This window comes from Canis aureus, chromosome 8, assembly GCF_053574225.1.
Source record: "Canis aureus isolate CA01 chromosome 8, VMU_Caureus_v.1.0, whole genome shotgun sequence".
Classification (NCBI taxonomy): Eukaryota; Metazoa; Chordata; class Mammalia; order Carnivora; family Canidae; genus Canis; species Canis aureus.
Window position 1 is genome coordinate 63,379,211 of NC_135618.1, and position 17,200 is coordinate 63,396,410.

Genomic DNA, 17,200 nt, shown 5'->3' on the forward strand with positions numbered 1-17,200 from the left:
ACAAAGAACCACACATACCTGCTCCCTCCATTTCTAGGGACCGTTTCAGAACGAGGCTACCAAGGCCCATCCGACATGCCTTATGGAGAAGATGGGACCAAGAGACTGGAGATCGCCCCATGCTGGGAAAGGCTCGGCCAGAGCTCACCAGTGCGTTTCCTTGAGGCAGGCTGCTGGCCACAGCGAGGGCCAGAGTTGGTGCCCGAGTGAGATCATGAAGCAGAATTCTCACCCAGCGAAGCGGAGGATCCAGCTTGGGAAAAATCCTCCAGGATCTTTGATCTGCTTCAGAGGCTCTCTGCCTGGCTGCACAAGATTACTGGGGGCTTGGGAATCCGCGTAGATCGTGCTCCTACTGCATAGGCCCTGCCTGGGTAGCTTAGCCCGCGGCCTCTGCGAAGTTCCTTGGGGGATCTGACCATGGCGTCAAAGCGGAGAATCACTGTCTTGTCCCACGTTTATGAGTGTTGAAATCGGAACCCAAGGAGCTCAGCCCACAGCCTGGAGATAACGGAGAGCATGCAAAACGCTCCTCGCTGGCGTTTCTCTAGGAGTTTGTGCCTCCTCTCACGTAAACACCCATCGCAGCACCCCACCAGGCCACGGCCGCTGGACATCACCTGCACGCCTCTTTCTGGAAAAGACCCCTGAAATGATGAACCATGCCCCTGGCTAGGAGGCCTTCATGCTACGGAGTGGCAGGTTTCTCCATCCTGTGGCTGGGAGAAGAGCCTCAGGGGCCAGGGCAGCAGAGTCCCCACCTGCCCCTCCCTCTGGCCACCTCCAGTAGTGGGGCTCATCTGCGTCAAGTGTCAATCACCAGCTCCCTCTCCTCGGGCTCCCGAACCTCAGAGCAGCGCTCGGGGCCTCGCTAACTCGCACTACGTGAGGGCAGCACACACGCACACACACACACACGTGCGCACCCGCACACACACGTCTCTGTGTACAAGACACTTTTATTGGCTTCTAAGCTGTGTTTCCTATGCTTTCACAGAAAGCAGTACTTGTGACAGTTCGGTGTGTTGGGCTCTGTTCAGCGCACTTTGAGAAATAAAAGCTGGTTATCAGAGAGAGAGACAGTGAACCTTCAGGGACAGTGGGGATTGGCGTTGTTGGGCTTTGAATTTTGGGGTTGGGTTTGAGAGCAGAGGGCAGATGCTAGGGAGCACCAGGAGAGCGGGGTGGTCGTCACCACAGCGGACCCTCCAGCCAGGGCGAGCAGGGGTAAAATGTGAGCCGTGAGCCGTCCGTGCAGGCTGCACGTCCCGGTGGGTGCCTTCATCCCAGAAGCCCTACCGAGTCCGTGTCTGCCTGGGACATCCCCAGAAAGCCCCAGTGAGAGAGTCCTCACTGATCATCTAGCGTTGAGAGTACTTTTGGATCTTGGAGTTAAAATAACCGGACTTATTTTTCTTTTATCCAAGAAGTAAAAAAAGTTACAAGAATATGAATACTGGAATCTCGGCACATCACGACACTAAACACAAAGTCTTTTGAGACCACATCTCTACAAATGGGAAAGTATTTTGGGGAAAAGGGTTCACGCATCCTTCTACATAAACAGTATAACCATGAAGAAAGATCTTATTTTGAGGAAGTTTATTGTTACATTTTGCAATAATAGATGAGGCACGACTAGCTCCTGCTTCTCCAACAACTCAATAAAAAAGACAAATAATCAAGGATAACAGTGAAATTAAAATTAAAAAATACAAAAAGCCAAAAGTTTTGGAGACAAAAACAACTACAGTCTATGTGTGGGAAAGCTGTGAATGGTTTTAGTTGAGCCTTGCAAATAGTTTTCTTTCCCCATCCCAAAGAAGCCCAGAAGGGCTCTGAGCTGGGGCCTTTATAGACCTTCCCCTCTGCCCGGTCCGGGAAGCCAGTTGTGGACCCAGGTGGTGCCTGCCCCGCTCTCTGGGCAGCTCAGTGTGCAGCCCCAGCCCTTCCCCTTGTGTGCTCCCACTCCGTGGGTTAGAGAGGCTGGAGCAGTGTGGACGCAGCCAGCTGAGCAGCCAGCTAAGCCTGGCCCAAGATGCCCCAAGCAGCATGGCCAGCGGCCTGGGCCTGGGTGGTAGCGCTCCCGCTGGCAAGCAGCAGCTTGAGGCCCCGGCCATGACTCGCAAGAAGGGCCACCACCCCATGCAGCAGGCTGTGGGCCCCTGCAGCCGCGAGAAAGGACCCCAGACTGCCCCCAGGGAGCCCGCCAGGGGTGCTCCTTTTTCTTTAAGCCATGGTCATCGGCACTGACCCTGGGTCACATCCTCTGGTTTATGAGGAGCCCCAGGAAGCAGTACAAAAACAGCAACGTTTTTTTCCCAGCCAAGAAAACCAAAACCCCAACAAACATGGACACAAAGCCTTGAGCACCAAGAGCAAAAGAGAATTTCATGTTGTCTCCTCATTAGGAACACTGATAACAAGATGACTCAGGGGCAGGCTGTGCTCCCTTCCCTTGTGGGTCAGCATCTGCCACAAGATGAATGTTTATCTTGCTCGCCGGAAAGGAGCCAGGAGGAAGACGTGGAAGGGACACAAGATCGGGACAGGGTGGCCTTGGGACACGCGTTACTCGGCCACAGTCACGCTCTGAGGCCGGCTGGAGGAAGCTTTTTTTTTGGTTCTCTTTTAAATGCTGGGGGAAATTCCACCACACGGGATAGACCTTCCTAGGAGACGAATGCACAGCGGGGCCAGCTTAGGATGCAGTGTATCTGACAGCCGGGGAGACCCCGCATGAAGGTAAGTGGGCAAGTGCACGGAAGGGAGACTCGTCTGCCCACGTCCACACCCACAGGCTTGGGCAGCTTCTCCCGGACAACAGATGTGTCGGGTAGTGTTTGCCTGTGATGCGTGTGCATTAATGGAAGCAAGAGACCCTGGGAAGAATCAAGACTTGGAGCAGAGCCGAGAGCAGGGACCGGCTGTCCAAAGGCATCGGGGTGGTGGCAGTGTACAGAAGCTCTGAGAGTCTGGGCTTTCTGAAAAGTCAGTTGTGGCATTCACCAAGGCTCTACTAGGAATCCTGCCAGTTTTCAGAAGCCCCGAGAGGAAGAGGAAGCACTCTGCTACCTTCCAAAAGAAGGGAGTGCGGATGCAGCCAAGTGTAGGTGTCGGAAGAGGATGTACAGGACACAGCAGCCACCCGAAGGCTGGTGGGGAGGGAGGGCAGGTGCGTGTAACAGGCACCGAGTGCACCCACTGCCAGTGTGCTGGCTGTAGGGCATTAAGGCAAACCCACTCCCGTTCCCACCCTCTAAAGCTAGGGGCCCCTGGCCTCAGCCAGTGTGCCTGGACCAGGGTCTCTCAAGAAATTGGCACTAGGGTTTTACAAGGCAACGTGCTTGCTTTGGAGGTGGCGCGGAGACACCTGACCTCCCGCAAACCACCGTTAGGCTAAGCTCTCAGGTTCATCTGTCTCAACGGAAGACTCGCAAGTTAGAGGAAAAAGCCATCTGCAAGGCCCGCTGGTTTGTGTTGTCATTACAGAGTGCGTGTGTGTGTGCACACACCTGCCACACGCACAGGATCCTCGATTAAACTGTGTCAGAGAAGGAATACAGTTCTGTAAAGGAGAGAAGGCTGTGCTACTAGGTATTACGAATTAATACCAAAGTGACCCCTTGGATTCTCAGTAGTTTGACTACGCCCCGGGTTCAGTAGCTCACATCCAGGCGTCCATGTCCCCGGGCCTGGGGCGTGGCGGTGTGGCCGGCGCGGCGGTACCCCTGAGCTGGGCGCTGGGGGCACGGATCCGAGAAGCCCACTCCAGGCCCAAGAGGTCTAAGCAGCAGCCACTGAGGCTGCTATGGGCAACAGTGAGGGGCGCCCTCTCTCACTGCAGCATGATGTCCTTCAGATTCTCCTGCAGGATGGTGTCCTTCACAGCATGAAACACGAAGCGGATGTTCTCCGTGTCGATGGCGGTGGTGAAATGGTGGAACAGTGGCTTGCTGCGATTCCGTCTCTTGCGGTCGAAACACTGGACCAAGTAGCGCTGGACGTCCTCCAGCCTGTGGGGGTCACCTTTGAAGTCTGGGAAGTGCTTCTTGATGCTGACGGTCTTGACCTTCTCCACCAGGAGGTCCATCTTGTTGAGGAACAGGATGATGGACACGTTGAAGAACAGCTTGTTGTTGACGATCGTCTCAAAGATGTTCATGGACTCCACCAGCCGGTTGGTGCGCCTGTCCTCCATGAGCACCTGGTCGTACTCACTGGAGGACACCATGAACAGGATCGATGTGATTCCGTCGAAGCACTGGAACCACTTCTGGCGCTGAGACCTCTGGCCACCCACGTCCACCATCTTAAAGGGGATTTTTTTAATAACGAAGTCATGTTCCACAATGCCCTTGGTGGCTTTCCGCGCCAGCAGGATGTCCTGCTTACTGGGAAAGTAATTCTGTAAAATATGGAAGAAGGGAAGAATTTAGCAGGTGAAGAAGAACATGGGAAAATAAGGATCAAGAGTCTGATGGACTTGCGTGAGAAGTTAAACCAAACACCAAAAGCAAATTTCATTTGTAAAATCAGATGCTGGCTGCGGGATGGGAAGTGAAGGTACGAAGCAGCTTGTTTCAAATGAGCAGAGGCTTGCCGGGCAGAGGCCGGTTGTTGGAATCCCCACCATCAGCCCCAGCCAGAAACCTCACTCATGTTCGTATCCACAGGAGGCTGACCACTGGTTCTGATTCTGCCCACAGCCCCCTTTCACTTTTCTGACTTCCAGGGCGTATGCGCTCCTGAACCCTACTGTGAACTAATTTAATCGAGGTTTTGTGATGCTGGTTAGATTAAGTCTGCAGTATACTTAATATGCCATCCTTGGGAGTCTTCAGCAACCGTGGTGCTGCCCGGTTAAAACCTCCACGACTGCTGGGCACAAGCACTCAGGCAGTGGCCCCGCCAGGAACCAAATAGGGACGACAAGGCCCCTTCAGAGGGGTGCAGGGGACAGAGAAGCAATAGCAATCTGTGTGAGAGGCCCCCATGCAAGAGGAATGACCCAGCTACTTCAACAAATAAATGGAAAAGAAGGCAAGACAGACGAGAGAGAGACCTACGGACTATCCCACATTTGAATAGTGTGGCCCAGTGGTGAAGGATGAATTCCAACCACACACTCAGGAAAACATGAGTGAGACCCCCAGGCAGACCCCCAACTGAGCTGGATGTGGGTTGATATCAGGGAATGTTGCCGATTTTTTTTTTTTAAGATTTTTATTTATTTATTCATGAAAGAGAGAGAGAGAGAGGCAGAGACACAGGCAGAGGGAGAAGTCCCCGATGTGGGACTCGATGTGGAGACCCGGGATCACGCCCTGAGTCAAAGGCAGATGCTCAACCGCTGAGCCACCCAGGTGTCCCAATGTTGCCAATATCTTAGGAGCTACGACAGCATCATGGTCAGGACTCTGGAGCCCCATCATTGGTGAAATCCCTCACCTGAGTTTGTTCTTGTGCTTGTCTGGGTTTCCTGGAATAAGAAGTTCCAGGAAATCCTCTGTTCACTAAAGAGTCCCTGTGTCCTCTGTGGTAGTCAGGGCGGGAATGTGAGGAGGAGGACATGCCCATGCTGCACCCTGACACAGTCTGGAGTGGACAGGGACGGTGTGCACGTTCACGTCACAGGGGCTGCTCTGACCTCCATGCATGCGCTCCTTAACCCTGGCTCACGGTTCTCGGGGTGGCGTCTGTACTCACCAGCTGGCCGATCCGGTCCAAGTTATCCAGAAAGTACTTCACCGATTCACCCTGTCACAGAGGAAAAATATGCACGACTCAGTCTTGGTGGAGAACCCTGATCTGGCCACCAGCAGATCATAATAGAATCGTATGAGTGGTATTTCACATCTGTATAAACGGGAAGGCAAAGGGACCACGAGCATCAGGAATTGTTAAAATTTAAAAACACAGTTGAGAGAATTTTTAAATGCAGTTTCTCTAGCTGTGGCCCCAAGATTCAAACTCAGACTGTTTTCAAAGCACCCCTGCATGACTCAGGTGACGGGCAGGGAGCTGGCCCCGCTGACTGGGCTGGCTGGCTCCAGAGCTGGAATGTTACATTGGGAGCCTCTGAGCAGTCCTGCTTGGACAGACGTGGCCCTGGGCTCTGCAGACGTGGTCTCTAAGGAGGGCGAATCTTCAAGAATAGGCATGTGACAAACACCTTCCAGTTTCTGGATGTGGGCCTAACATTCCACCGTTACTGCCCACATTCCTAAGACCTGATTGGTAGGTAGCCTAGAATCAGGAGAAGCTTCAGTCGGGATTCTTTTTTTTTTTTTTAAAGATTTTATTTATTTATTCATGAGAGACACACAGAGAGAGGCAGAGACACAGGCAGAGGGAGAAGCAGGCTCCATGCAGGGAGCCTGATGTGGGACTCGGGATCACACCCTGGGCCAAAGGCAGACGCTCGCTCAACTGCTGAGCCACCTGAGGATCCGGATTCAGTCGGGATTCTTGAGGCAGGAAAGCCAATTCTTCACCCCCCGGACATTCTCTGCACTGAATGTTGATTCAAGGCGGTTCTCCAGCCCTTTGAGAAGCGTCTGGAGGGCGTTGAAACGCTCATGGGAGTGGGCTGAATAGAGGGTAAGCGCACGGGTGTGGCGGTCTTCCCTCCAGAAGCAGAATGCAATTTACCAGGACGCGCTGGACCGCATGCGCTCGTTACACAGCCCTGGGGACAGTCCCCTTGGACAAGCCCACATCCGGGGCAGGTGCCCAATGTGAGCCCTCCCCCAAGGGGTCTCCTACTCCAGGCCCAAAGGAAGAAACTAAGGAGTCAACTTCCTTCAGCGGAATCAGCCTTCCGTGTTACGATGATAGCTTCTGGAGGACTTAGAAGAGAGCATTTTTAAGGGCGACAGAGGCATTCCACACATTCTAGCACAGAGGAGGGTGAGTTTTCCTCTGGAACATCAGGGTGAGCTGGGTGCGCAGCCTGCCTTCTGCCCTGGGGACATCCGGGTGGGAGAGGTGGCACCCCAGTCTCTGCCACTCCACCCCCTCTGACACCAGCCTGGGTGTGGGGACAGCCGTCTCTGCAGACAGTGAACCCACCTGACCCACCTGATTTGGGACTGCTCCTCCCCCATAACCCTGTCTCTCGCCACCCCCCCACTGCCTCCCACTGGGGGGCTCTGCAGGTGAAGGAGAGCCTATGAAGACTCCAGCAGGATCTGCCTGCCTGCCACCGTGTCCATGCACCGGAGGCCAGTTGGTGGTGGCCAGGTGGCAGCCTGGGCCACCCTGGGCCACTCTGAGGCACACGGTGGTGGTACCAGGTAAAAAGAAACTGGAAAATGCTCCCCTACCAGGGGTCTCGGTTTGGCTGGGCATCAAGTCACAGCAAGGCAGATGCCCCAGCCAATGTTCTGTCCCCAAGGCATGACAACTGTCCTGGGGAGACACTGAGACATGAGTGCTCACCCCAATGGCACAGGTGTGAAAGGGAAAGTGCCCCTAGAGAATATAATAAGCACGAACTAAGTGTAAGGTATGAAAAAGCAAGTCTGAATGGAAATACCCCCGGTGAGCCTGAAGTCAGGGTCACCCCAGCTGCTCTCTGAACACCACCATCCTTTCACTCCTTCAAGGCTACAAGGTTTATCTAAGACTCTCTGCCACTCCACACGACCGGTGGCCTGCGTGCTCTCTGAGCAGGGGGCGGTGGACGAGGAGGGTATGGTACCCAGTTTCATGCCAGGCCTGCCTCTTCTTCTGGGCGCTAACTCTCAGGTCCATGTGAGGGCTGCTCTGGAGCTGTCCATCCACAGAGCTCTCCATCATGGGGAGAAAGGGGAGGAGGGAAGAGAATCAGCGTGTTCAAACAAGCAAGGAGTCGCTGAGCTCCATGCTCTGTGGCCCCACCGGGCTGAGTGGGAACCACGGTCTGGACACTGGTTTAACTGCCAGGGACTGAATTGTGCACCATCGGATTCCACACAGCCTAGGGAACAATCATTTGCATGGGCTTCAAGGTTCCCAGAGCACCCACTCATTAAAACATCCATTCTGATAGATTTCCAACACTACGGGGATGGAGTCATATCTTCGGAGAGATGGCAAGCGGCAGGAGCTGATGTGCCACCGTGGAATTAACCACTTGGCACCTGCTACAGACAGACTGACTGTGCTTCCACCTCCCCATCACGTGCTGAAACCCAGCCCCCAGTGCCATGGCATTGGGCAGAGGGGCCCCGTGAATGGGGTCAGTGCCCTTGTAAAAGAGACCCAGAGCACTGGCTCCTGCCGCTTGTCTCATGAGGACACAGTGAGAAGACACTGTTCGTGAACCAGGAGCCGGACTGAATCTGTGGTCACCCTGACCTCTGGCTTTCCAACTTCCAGAACATTTCTCACAACCGCAGGCTAGCTATGTCTGTCAGCAGCCTAAATGGATCAAGACGGCACCTTTACAAAAAGAGTCTCATGTGTGACAGAACAGTCCCAGGGTCCTCTTGATGCCACTGCAGTCATGTGGTCTGATGAGAAAGAGTACACGAGAAATGGGCATTTTATAACACTCCTTGATCTGAAAATCTAAGTCACTTTTATTTATTTATTTTTTTTAAGATTTTATTGATCTATTCATGAGACACACAGAGAGAGAGGCAGAGACATAGGCAGAGGGAGAAGCAGGCTCCACGCAGGGAGCCCGATGGGGGACTCGATCCTGGGTCTCTAGGATCAGGCCCTGGGCCAGAGGCAGATGCTCAACCACTGAGCCACCCAGGCGTCCCTAAGTCACTTTAATAACACCAATGGATTCACAGAGTAGACAAGGCACAGATCTGCAAAGTTGTGCTCAGAGGCTACCAGGCACATGCTTGACATCACACTGCCTCTCTGACCCAACTCCTAGCAAGATATGCATTTTTATTACCAGCAGCTGGACGTGTATGGGGGGGGGGGGTGTTGGTGATGGAGAAGGGGGGGTGGGCAGTTTCAAGCAGCAGCGGGTCTTTTTGGAGCACTTGCAGCTGTGTCACAGAGTGGCAAATGTGGCTGGAAGACATCACACCCACAGAGAATGAGGCTCATGGCAAGTGAACTCTATTCCTCACGACATCTTCCCTGGGAGCAACCATTACCCACCCCTGCCTCGGATGAATCACACGTAGTGGGCTTGCTGCTGCTTTGAAATTTCCATCACCAAATCACCAGACATACCCCACCCCGTCCCTGCATCATGAACCAGCCCCGTCGGTGGACATGGGCTGACCATGTGCTCCTCATTCAGCTAATTCAAGACCGCCACAGAACAGACTGGGTTCTTTCAACAGTGCACAAGACCAAGCAGTCAAGATCAATGCTGCAGGTGGACTGGTCACACCTGCCTCCCTGCCAGTGGTGTGCCCCCATTCTCCTGCATCCTTGTTCAGTTGCTGGTATGTCCTGCCAGTGGCTCAGGTGGACGGGTATTAGTGAGGTGAGTGCATGAGAAGCGCCTGCTGGGTAAGAAACACTGACAAAGCTGGCATGCAGGTGGGGTCGGAAGCCATCAAGGGACGGTGGCTCCAAGGATCTCCACCTGGGGCCGTGCTTTTCAGTTTGAAATCCTATCTGTGTGCACAGGAGCATTCTTATAGTTCCTGGTCCTAGGGACACTGATTTTTATATTTTATTTTAAAAAAATGTTTTTTTTTTTTTTAAGATTTTATTTTTTTATTCATAGACACAGAGAGTGGGGCAGAGACACAGGCAGAGGGAGAAGCAGGCTCTCTGCAGGAAGCCAGATGTGGGACTCGATCCCGGGTCTCCAGGATCACACCCCAGGCTGCAGGCGGCGCCAAACCGCTGTGCCACCGGGGCTGCCCTGTTTTTAAAAAATTTTTTTAAAGATTTTAAATTTATTTATTCATGAGAGACACACACATACACACACAGAGAGAGAGAGAGAGAGAGGCAGAGACACAGGCAGAGGGAGAAGCAGGCTCCATGCAGGGAGCCCAATGCGGAACTCGATCCCAGGTCTCCAGGATCACAACCTGAGCTGAAAGCAGAAGCTTAACCACTGAGCCACCCAGGCGTCCCTGATTTTTTTTTAAAATTTATTTATTTATGATAGAGAGAGAGAGAGAGAGAGAGAGAGGCAGAGACACAGGCAGAGGGAGAAGCAGGCTCCATGCACCGGGAGCCCGACATGGGATTCGATCCCAGGTCTCCAGGATCGCGCCCTGGGCCAAAGGCAGGCACTAAACCGCTGCGCCACCTAGGGATCCCCCTGATTTTTATATTTTAAAATGCCGTCAGTTGTGCTGGGATGGAGACACAGGGCTGGTCAATGGTGAGCTAGAGGACTTGGAAGTTTACTCATTTAAACGTAACAAATTACAAATACAAATTTTAAAACTGCTGTATATAAAAAACGACAACAAAGTATTCCAAAGGTCAAATTTTCATTTTCATTATTTACTATCAAATTTAGGACTTAACTTCGGCTTAATAGAGATGCTAACCAAACAACATGTTTGAATAGAGAACTACAAATACTTAAAAAAAAGATCTAATCCTCAAGAGGAGAAACCCTCATTGTGAATTCAGGCTTTGCCAATACCTAGGACATTTCACTGGGGTCTTGGGAGAATAAATGATATCAAAGCTCTGAGAGTGTTCTGGAAAAAGATAAAGACATATTAATACACATCATAGAAACAGAGATCCTCAAATTTTAATCTGGTGCCTATAAATCATCTGTTGCTAATTTATAACCCTAAAATATTAGGGACAAGGTTCAGTGTAGCACCTCTACCATATCAAAAGCCCCAGATGGGGACACCTGGGTGGCTCAGTGGTTTAGCATCTGCCTTTGGCCCAGAGTATGATCCTGGGGTCCCGGGATCAAGTCCCACATTGAACTTCTGCAGGGAGCCCACTTCTCCCTCTGCCTGCGTCTGCCTTTCTCTCCCTGTGTCTTTCATGGATAAGTAAATAAAAATCTTAAAAAAAAAAAAAGCCCCAGATGAACCCAGCTGTCCACAGACAGAAGGAAGGCTGGATGGACCAAGCCCATTATCTTCACGCTGGGAGTCACATGCAGCTGTGGAGAGTGGATGGCTGACACACGGCCATGTGAGAAAAGGCAGGTGCAAAATAGGAAGGCTCCTTGTGTGTAATTGGAATGGTGGGGAAATGAAGACAGTTACTATTTGCTTATATTTAAGAAAGGAGACAGAAAGATAAATCAGCAACAGATAGAAATGATGCAGGATAGGGGAAGGGAGAACAGGGCAGGAGGCACAAGGGCAGAAGCTAGATGTCTCTGAATGGATTTTGACTTTGGAACCATGTAGGTATCTTGCATAATTAAAAACAAAATTTATTTAAAATATCAACCCCTCAAAATGGAAACCAAACTACAACCAATGAACCTACCAGTGTGTCAAGGGTGGGTAGAGCCTTGGGACTTCTGCCCCAGAATATGCAAGTGTGGAGGAAGCTGGCCCAAGGCATGCTCACAAGGACCGCCTTGCTATATAGGTGTGCCCATACTTGTGAAATCCCCATATCCCAGCTCTGAGTCCCTCACCCCAGTTCCCAGGGACAGCTGCCTCTTCCCATCCATGACTAAGACCTCAGGGAGGGCAGCCCTGGTGGCTCAGTGGTTCAGCGCCACCTTCAGCCCGGGTCATGATCCTGGAGACCTGGGATCGAGTCCCGCATTGGGCTCCCTGCATGGAGTCTGCTTCTCCCTCTGCCTGTGTCTCTGCCTCTCTCTCTCTCTGTGTCTCTCATGAATAAATAAATAAAATCTTATAAAAAAAAAGAAAAAAGACCTCAGGGGAAGGTCCAGAGTGGGCACTCTAGAGTGCCAAGTCCCCTCTCATCTAGGATTTTTCTTTTTCTTCAACGGAGGTAAAATTCACATAACAAAAAAATTAACCATTTTAAAGTATATGTAGGGGTGTCTGGCTAGCTCAGTCAGCAGAGTATGAGACTCTTGATCTTGGGGTTGTGGTTCAAGCCCCCAATGGGTGTAGAGATTACTTAAATCAATAAAATCTAAAAAAATAAAATCTTAAAGTGTATAACACAGTGGCATGTAGTGTATTACATGGATGTGCAATCACCAGCTTTACCTTGTTTGAAAACTGTTCACCCTGCTGTCACCCCCAAAGGCAATTATGCGCCCACCAGCTTTCCGTTTCCCTGGGTTTGCCTGTATCTTGCATGTTTCATATAAATGGTCTGGCTTAGTCCACTTGGCATCATGCTGTCAAGGTTCACCCATGTCGTGGCAGATGTGAGGGCTCTATTTCTTTCTATAGCTGAGTAATATCCCAATGCATGGACGCACCATACAGTGTTTATTCATTTGTCAGTGGATGGGCATCTGGACTGCCTCCAGCATTGGGCTACTGTTAGGAAGATTCATGCAAAAGTTTTCATTTGAACACCTGTTTTCAATCCTTTTGGGCATATAATACACCTAGTAGTGGAATTTCTGGGTCATATGGCAATTCTATATTTAATTTTCTGAGAAACCACCACACTGTGCTCCACGGTAACTACACCCATGTGCATCTACATCAGCAGAGATGAGAAGGTTTCCCGTCCCCACTGGCACTTGTAAACCCCTATGTGTTTAACTGTAGCCACACTAGTGGGTGTGAAGTAGCATCTCACTGGCATCTTATCTGGGTTTTAAGGTGCTGCTGTCTGTACATCATGAACTTGTGGGTATAGGAATAGGCATTAGGCTCATTCCTGAGACACTTCTGCAAGTTTAGTGGTACAAATTCCAATTTCAGCCCTTAATAATCACAGATTAAGATTCTTCAATTGTATCACAGAGACTACCACAGAAAAATGAGCTAGAAAGAAATTCCAGAACATGATTTTAGACATTTTTCTCCTCCAGATAATCAAGCACCTACATCATAGGGGGAGGGGAGCATGGGTGGGGTGGGGAGGGAGAGGGCTCAGCCAGTTCCTAAAGGTATCCACCACAGGATCCCCCCTTCTTGGTCCCACACGTAAAGAACTTAAAAGTTGTCACTCTAGTCCTCACAAGACAAAAGCTGAAGAAGTTGAAAACCAACAACCCTTCTTAGATCCATCTTTGATTTGTTGTTACAGGGCCAACCACTGCCCCCACCTGGGAGAAGCAGGTGAATACAAAGACTTACAGTTTACTGGGGACAGAAGACGTGGCTGGAGCCAGCAATGGATGCATTATGCCGGACTTTCACCAGAAAATGACAATGCCCACTAAAAGGCAAAAATCATAGCCTGAAGAGATGAAGCAAGCATCAGAGCCAGACTCAGATATGGCAGAGGTTTTGGAATTAACAGATTGGTAATTTAAAATAATATGATTCATATGCTAAGGGTTCTAGTGCAGAAAGTGCACAACATGCAAGAACAGATGGGAAATGTAAGCAAGGAGAGGGAAACTCCATGTGTCACATGGAAATAATACTAGAAACCAAGAAAAAAAATCACAAAGTACGTTAGAAAATATTTGGGAGGCTCCTGGGTGGCTCAGTCAGTTAAGTGTCTACTTGGATTCAGGTCATGATCTCAGAATCCTGGGATTGAGCCCCGAATCCAGCTCTGTGCTCAGTGGGGAGTCTGCTTGATTCTCTCTCCTTCTACCTCAGCCTCTCCCCCAGCCCCTGTCCGCTCTCTCTCTCAAATAAATAAATAAAATCTTAAAAAAATTTTTTTCAGATGTGTTAATTAGGGAGAAATCTGTACTTCTAAATGTTTATATTAGTGATGTATGGAAGTGCTGAATCACAACATTGTACATCTGAAACTAAAATAACACTGTATGTTAACTATACTGCAATTAAAATTTAAAAATAAATGTTTATATTAGAAAAGAAAAATAATCCAAAATCATTGACTTAAGTTTCTTTCTCAAAGAGCTTAAAAAGAAAGAGCAAAGAAAACCCAAGGTGAGTAGAAGGAAGGAAATAATAAAGACCACATATCACTGAAATAGGAAATGGACACATAATGAAAAAAATTAATGAGGCCAAACGTTAGTTCTTCAAAAAGGCCAACGAAATGTATAATGTCTTAGCCCCGTAAACCAGTAAGAACAAGGGGAATCACGAGCATCAGCAATGAAACAGGAGTTACACTATAGACCCTAAAGACATTACAGAGATACTAGGAGAACATTATGAACAACTTCATGCTAACAAACTGGACTTCTTAGATGAAATAGACAAAATGCCTTAAAAATTTTTATTTACTAACAGTGAAAATCTGAATAGAACTATATTTACTTTAAAAAAACCCTGAATTTGTTAAAAAACAAAGCTGAATTTGTTATAAAAAATGTTTCCCAAAAGAAAAAACTAAGCCCAATGGTTTCATTGGTGAATTCTATCAAACACTCAAAAAAAGAAGTAACACTAATCTTATATAAACTTTTAAAGAAAACCAAAGAGGAAGAACACTTACTCATGCTTTTTATGAGGCCAGCAAAAACCTTTTTTTTTTTAAGACTTTATTTATTCATGAGACACACAGAGAGAGGCAGAGACATAGGCAGAGACAGAAGCAGGCTTCTCACAGGGAGCCCGATGAGGGACTTGATCCCAGGACCCCGGGATCACACCCTGAGCCAAAGGCAGACACTCAACCACTGAGCCACCCAGGTGCCCCCCACCAGGCACAACCCTTGATACCAGAACTGACAAGCATTACCAAAAAAGCAAAACTACAGACCAAAGTCTTGTATAGACACAGTATTCTTCACAAAACATCAGCAAATTGTGGTATTGTGATTTATGATAAGAAATGTATATTTGGTCTTCATCTCCTGGCAGGCAGGGCTCCTAAAAGCCATGGGATTTTCCTAAGTGATAAAGAGATAAAAGTATCTTTTGTAATTCATAACAAGCTTCTTTCAACCTCACCTGAGTTTGTATTAATGAGGTGATTTTTGGAAAGCTCCTACAGTTAGGGGCTGGTCCCCAGAGGAACAAACCATGATTAGAAGGTTGGAACTTTCAGCTTCACCCCTGACCACCAGGGAAATGGCAGGGGCTGGAGGTTGAATCAATTGCCAAATAGCCAATGATTAATCAATCATGCCTATGTAATGAAGCCTCCTATAAAAATCCCCAAACTACAGGGTTTAGAGAGCTTCTAGATTGTTCAACAAAAATGTATCCCTTTTTGGGAGGGCAGTGTACCCCAATTCCAAGGGACAAAAGCCCCTGTGCTTGGCACCCTTCAGGAATGGCACTACCCTATGCATCTCTTATTATTTTTTTGATTTTTTAAATTTATTTTTAAAAGATTTTATTTATCTATTCATGAGAGACACACAGAGAGAGGCAGAGATATAGGCAGAGGGAGAAACAGGCTCCCTGCAAGGAGCCCGATGTGAGATTTGATCCCGGATCCCAGGATCACACCCTGAGCCAAAGGCAGGATGCTCAACTGCTGAACCACCCAGGTGTCCCACCCTATGTACCTCTTTGGCTATTCCTTTGGATCTTTTTTTTTTTTTTTTAATATCTTATTTATTTATTTGACAGAGAGAGAGAGAGAGAAAGAGAGAGCGCGTGCGTGTGAGTGAATGCACAAAAACAGAGGGAGAAGAAGCAGGCTCCCTGGTGAGCAGGAAACCCAATGTGGGGCTCAATCCCAGGACCCTGAGACCACAATCTGAGCTGAAGGCAGAAGCTTAACCAACTGAGCCACCCAGGCACCCCCATTTGTATTCTTTAATAGCCTTTGTAATAAACCAGTAATCTAGTAAGTAAACTGTCTTCTTGAGTTCTGTGAACCACTCGAACAAATTAATCAAACCCGAGGAGGGAGTTGTAGAAACCTCTGATTTATAGTTCATGTTAGGAGGCCTAGCCAGTACAAGAAAAGCAAAAAATCTAGTAAACAAATGAAGGCGTAAGATCAGAAAGCAAGAAATAAAACTGTGCAGATTGCATAACTGGTTGCATATAAAATCCTAAGGAATCTATAAAAAAAGTAACAATAGAACCAATAAGTGAGTCTAGCAAATTTACAAGATACAAGGTCAATATACCAAAATCAAGTGTATTTTTTAAATATTTGCAATAAACAACTGGAATATAAAATCTGAAGGAAGCAATTCTACTTAACACTAAGAAACATGATATATTTAGGAATAATTTGTTTTGCTACATATTTTGTATTTTGACATAATTTTGGATACACAGAAAATTGCAAAAATAGTAGAGATCTGTGTACCTGTCACCCCATCTCCCTCAATGATTACATGTTATAGTACAATATCAAAACCAGGGAACTGACATTGGTACAGTGTGTGTGTTCAGTTCTATGCACTTTATCACATCCCTAAATTTGTGTCATTAGTGTCCCCTCCACAACAGGGGGAGAAGTGATTTGTGAACACAAAGATCTGCCCCCAGACATCCCTATAGTCACCTACCCTCTTTCCTGACATCGCTAATTCCCGGCAGCTGCTAACCTCCCTGCCACTCTATAGTCACAGACGCGTTTTCCATCACATAGTTTCATTTCAGAATGTACCCTGAATGGAATCATACACTAAGTGACCTTTTAAAGTTGTTTTTTTCAGTCAGCAGAATGTCTTGAGGTCCAACCAGTTGTGTGTTATCAATAGTTTGTTCCTTTTTATTGCTGAGTAGTCTCCAATGAAAGAGATGCACCGTGGCTTCTTTGGCAACATTCACCCATCTGGAGACATCCTGGCTGTGGCCGTATTTTGGCTAGTACAGATAAAGCTCCCATCAACATTTGTGTATGGGTTCTGGGTGGACACAGTTTCCATTTCTCTGGGTAAGTGCACGGGAGTGGGCTGGCTGATCACATGGTTCAGTACATATTCAGGGTTTTGAAGAAACTCAGAGGCTATATAATCCAGGACGGTTGTGCCATTTTACATTCCTGCTAGCAATGTGGGAGAGACCGGATTTCTCTGCATCCTTCCCACCTTTGGTATGGCTCCCAGTTTTGCTTTTCTAACTTCTAATATGTATCTCAGCATGGTTTTGCATTTCCCCTAATTTGCACTGCCCCAATGGCTAGTGATGTTGAGCATCATTCCACGTACTTACATGCCACATGCACATCCCTCTTGGGTGAGATCTCTTCATATCTTTTGCTTATTTTCTAGCTGGACTGTTTATTACTTTTGAGTCTCAGGAATTCTTTACGTATTATAGAGAGGAGTCCTTGGTTAGATCTGGGGTTG

The 17,200-nt window shown here is 48.5% G+C and overlaps 1 protein-coding gene and 1 long non-coding RNA gene across 4 annotated transcripts in view; one reads left to right on the forward strand and one right to left on the reverse strand.

Moving 5' to 3' along the window:
- Positions 1-1,587: 1,587 nt before the first annotated feature.
- Positions 1,588-17,200, reverse strand: part of GNA12 (G protein subunit alpha 12) — a 107,822-nt gene continuing 92,209 nt past the window's right edge. For all 3 annotated transcript variants that reach the window (XM_077907628.1, XM_077907626.1, XM_077907629.1), the window contains exons 3-4: positions 5,710-5,760; positions 1,588-4,408 (exon numbers count right to left, since the gene is read on the reverse strand). In XM_077907628.1, the coding sequence (XP_077763754.1) occupies positions 3,839-4,408; positions 5,710-5,760 (621 nt within the window). In that variant the 3' untranslated portion in view covers positions 1,588-3,838. The remainder of the gene's footprint in view (positions 4,409-5,709; positions 5,761-17,200) is intronic.
- On the forward strand, positions 2,519-15,744 carry LOC144319466 (uncharacterized). Its single transcript, XR_013385271.1, has 3 exons — positions 2,519-2,745; positions 13,096-13,315; positions 15,523-15,744. It is a non-coding gene; the product is annotated as an uncharacterized LOC144319466 (long non-coding RNA).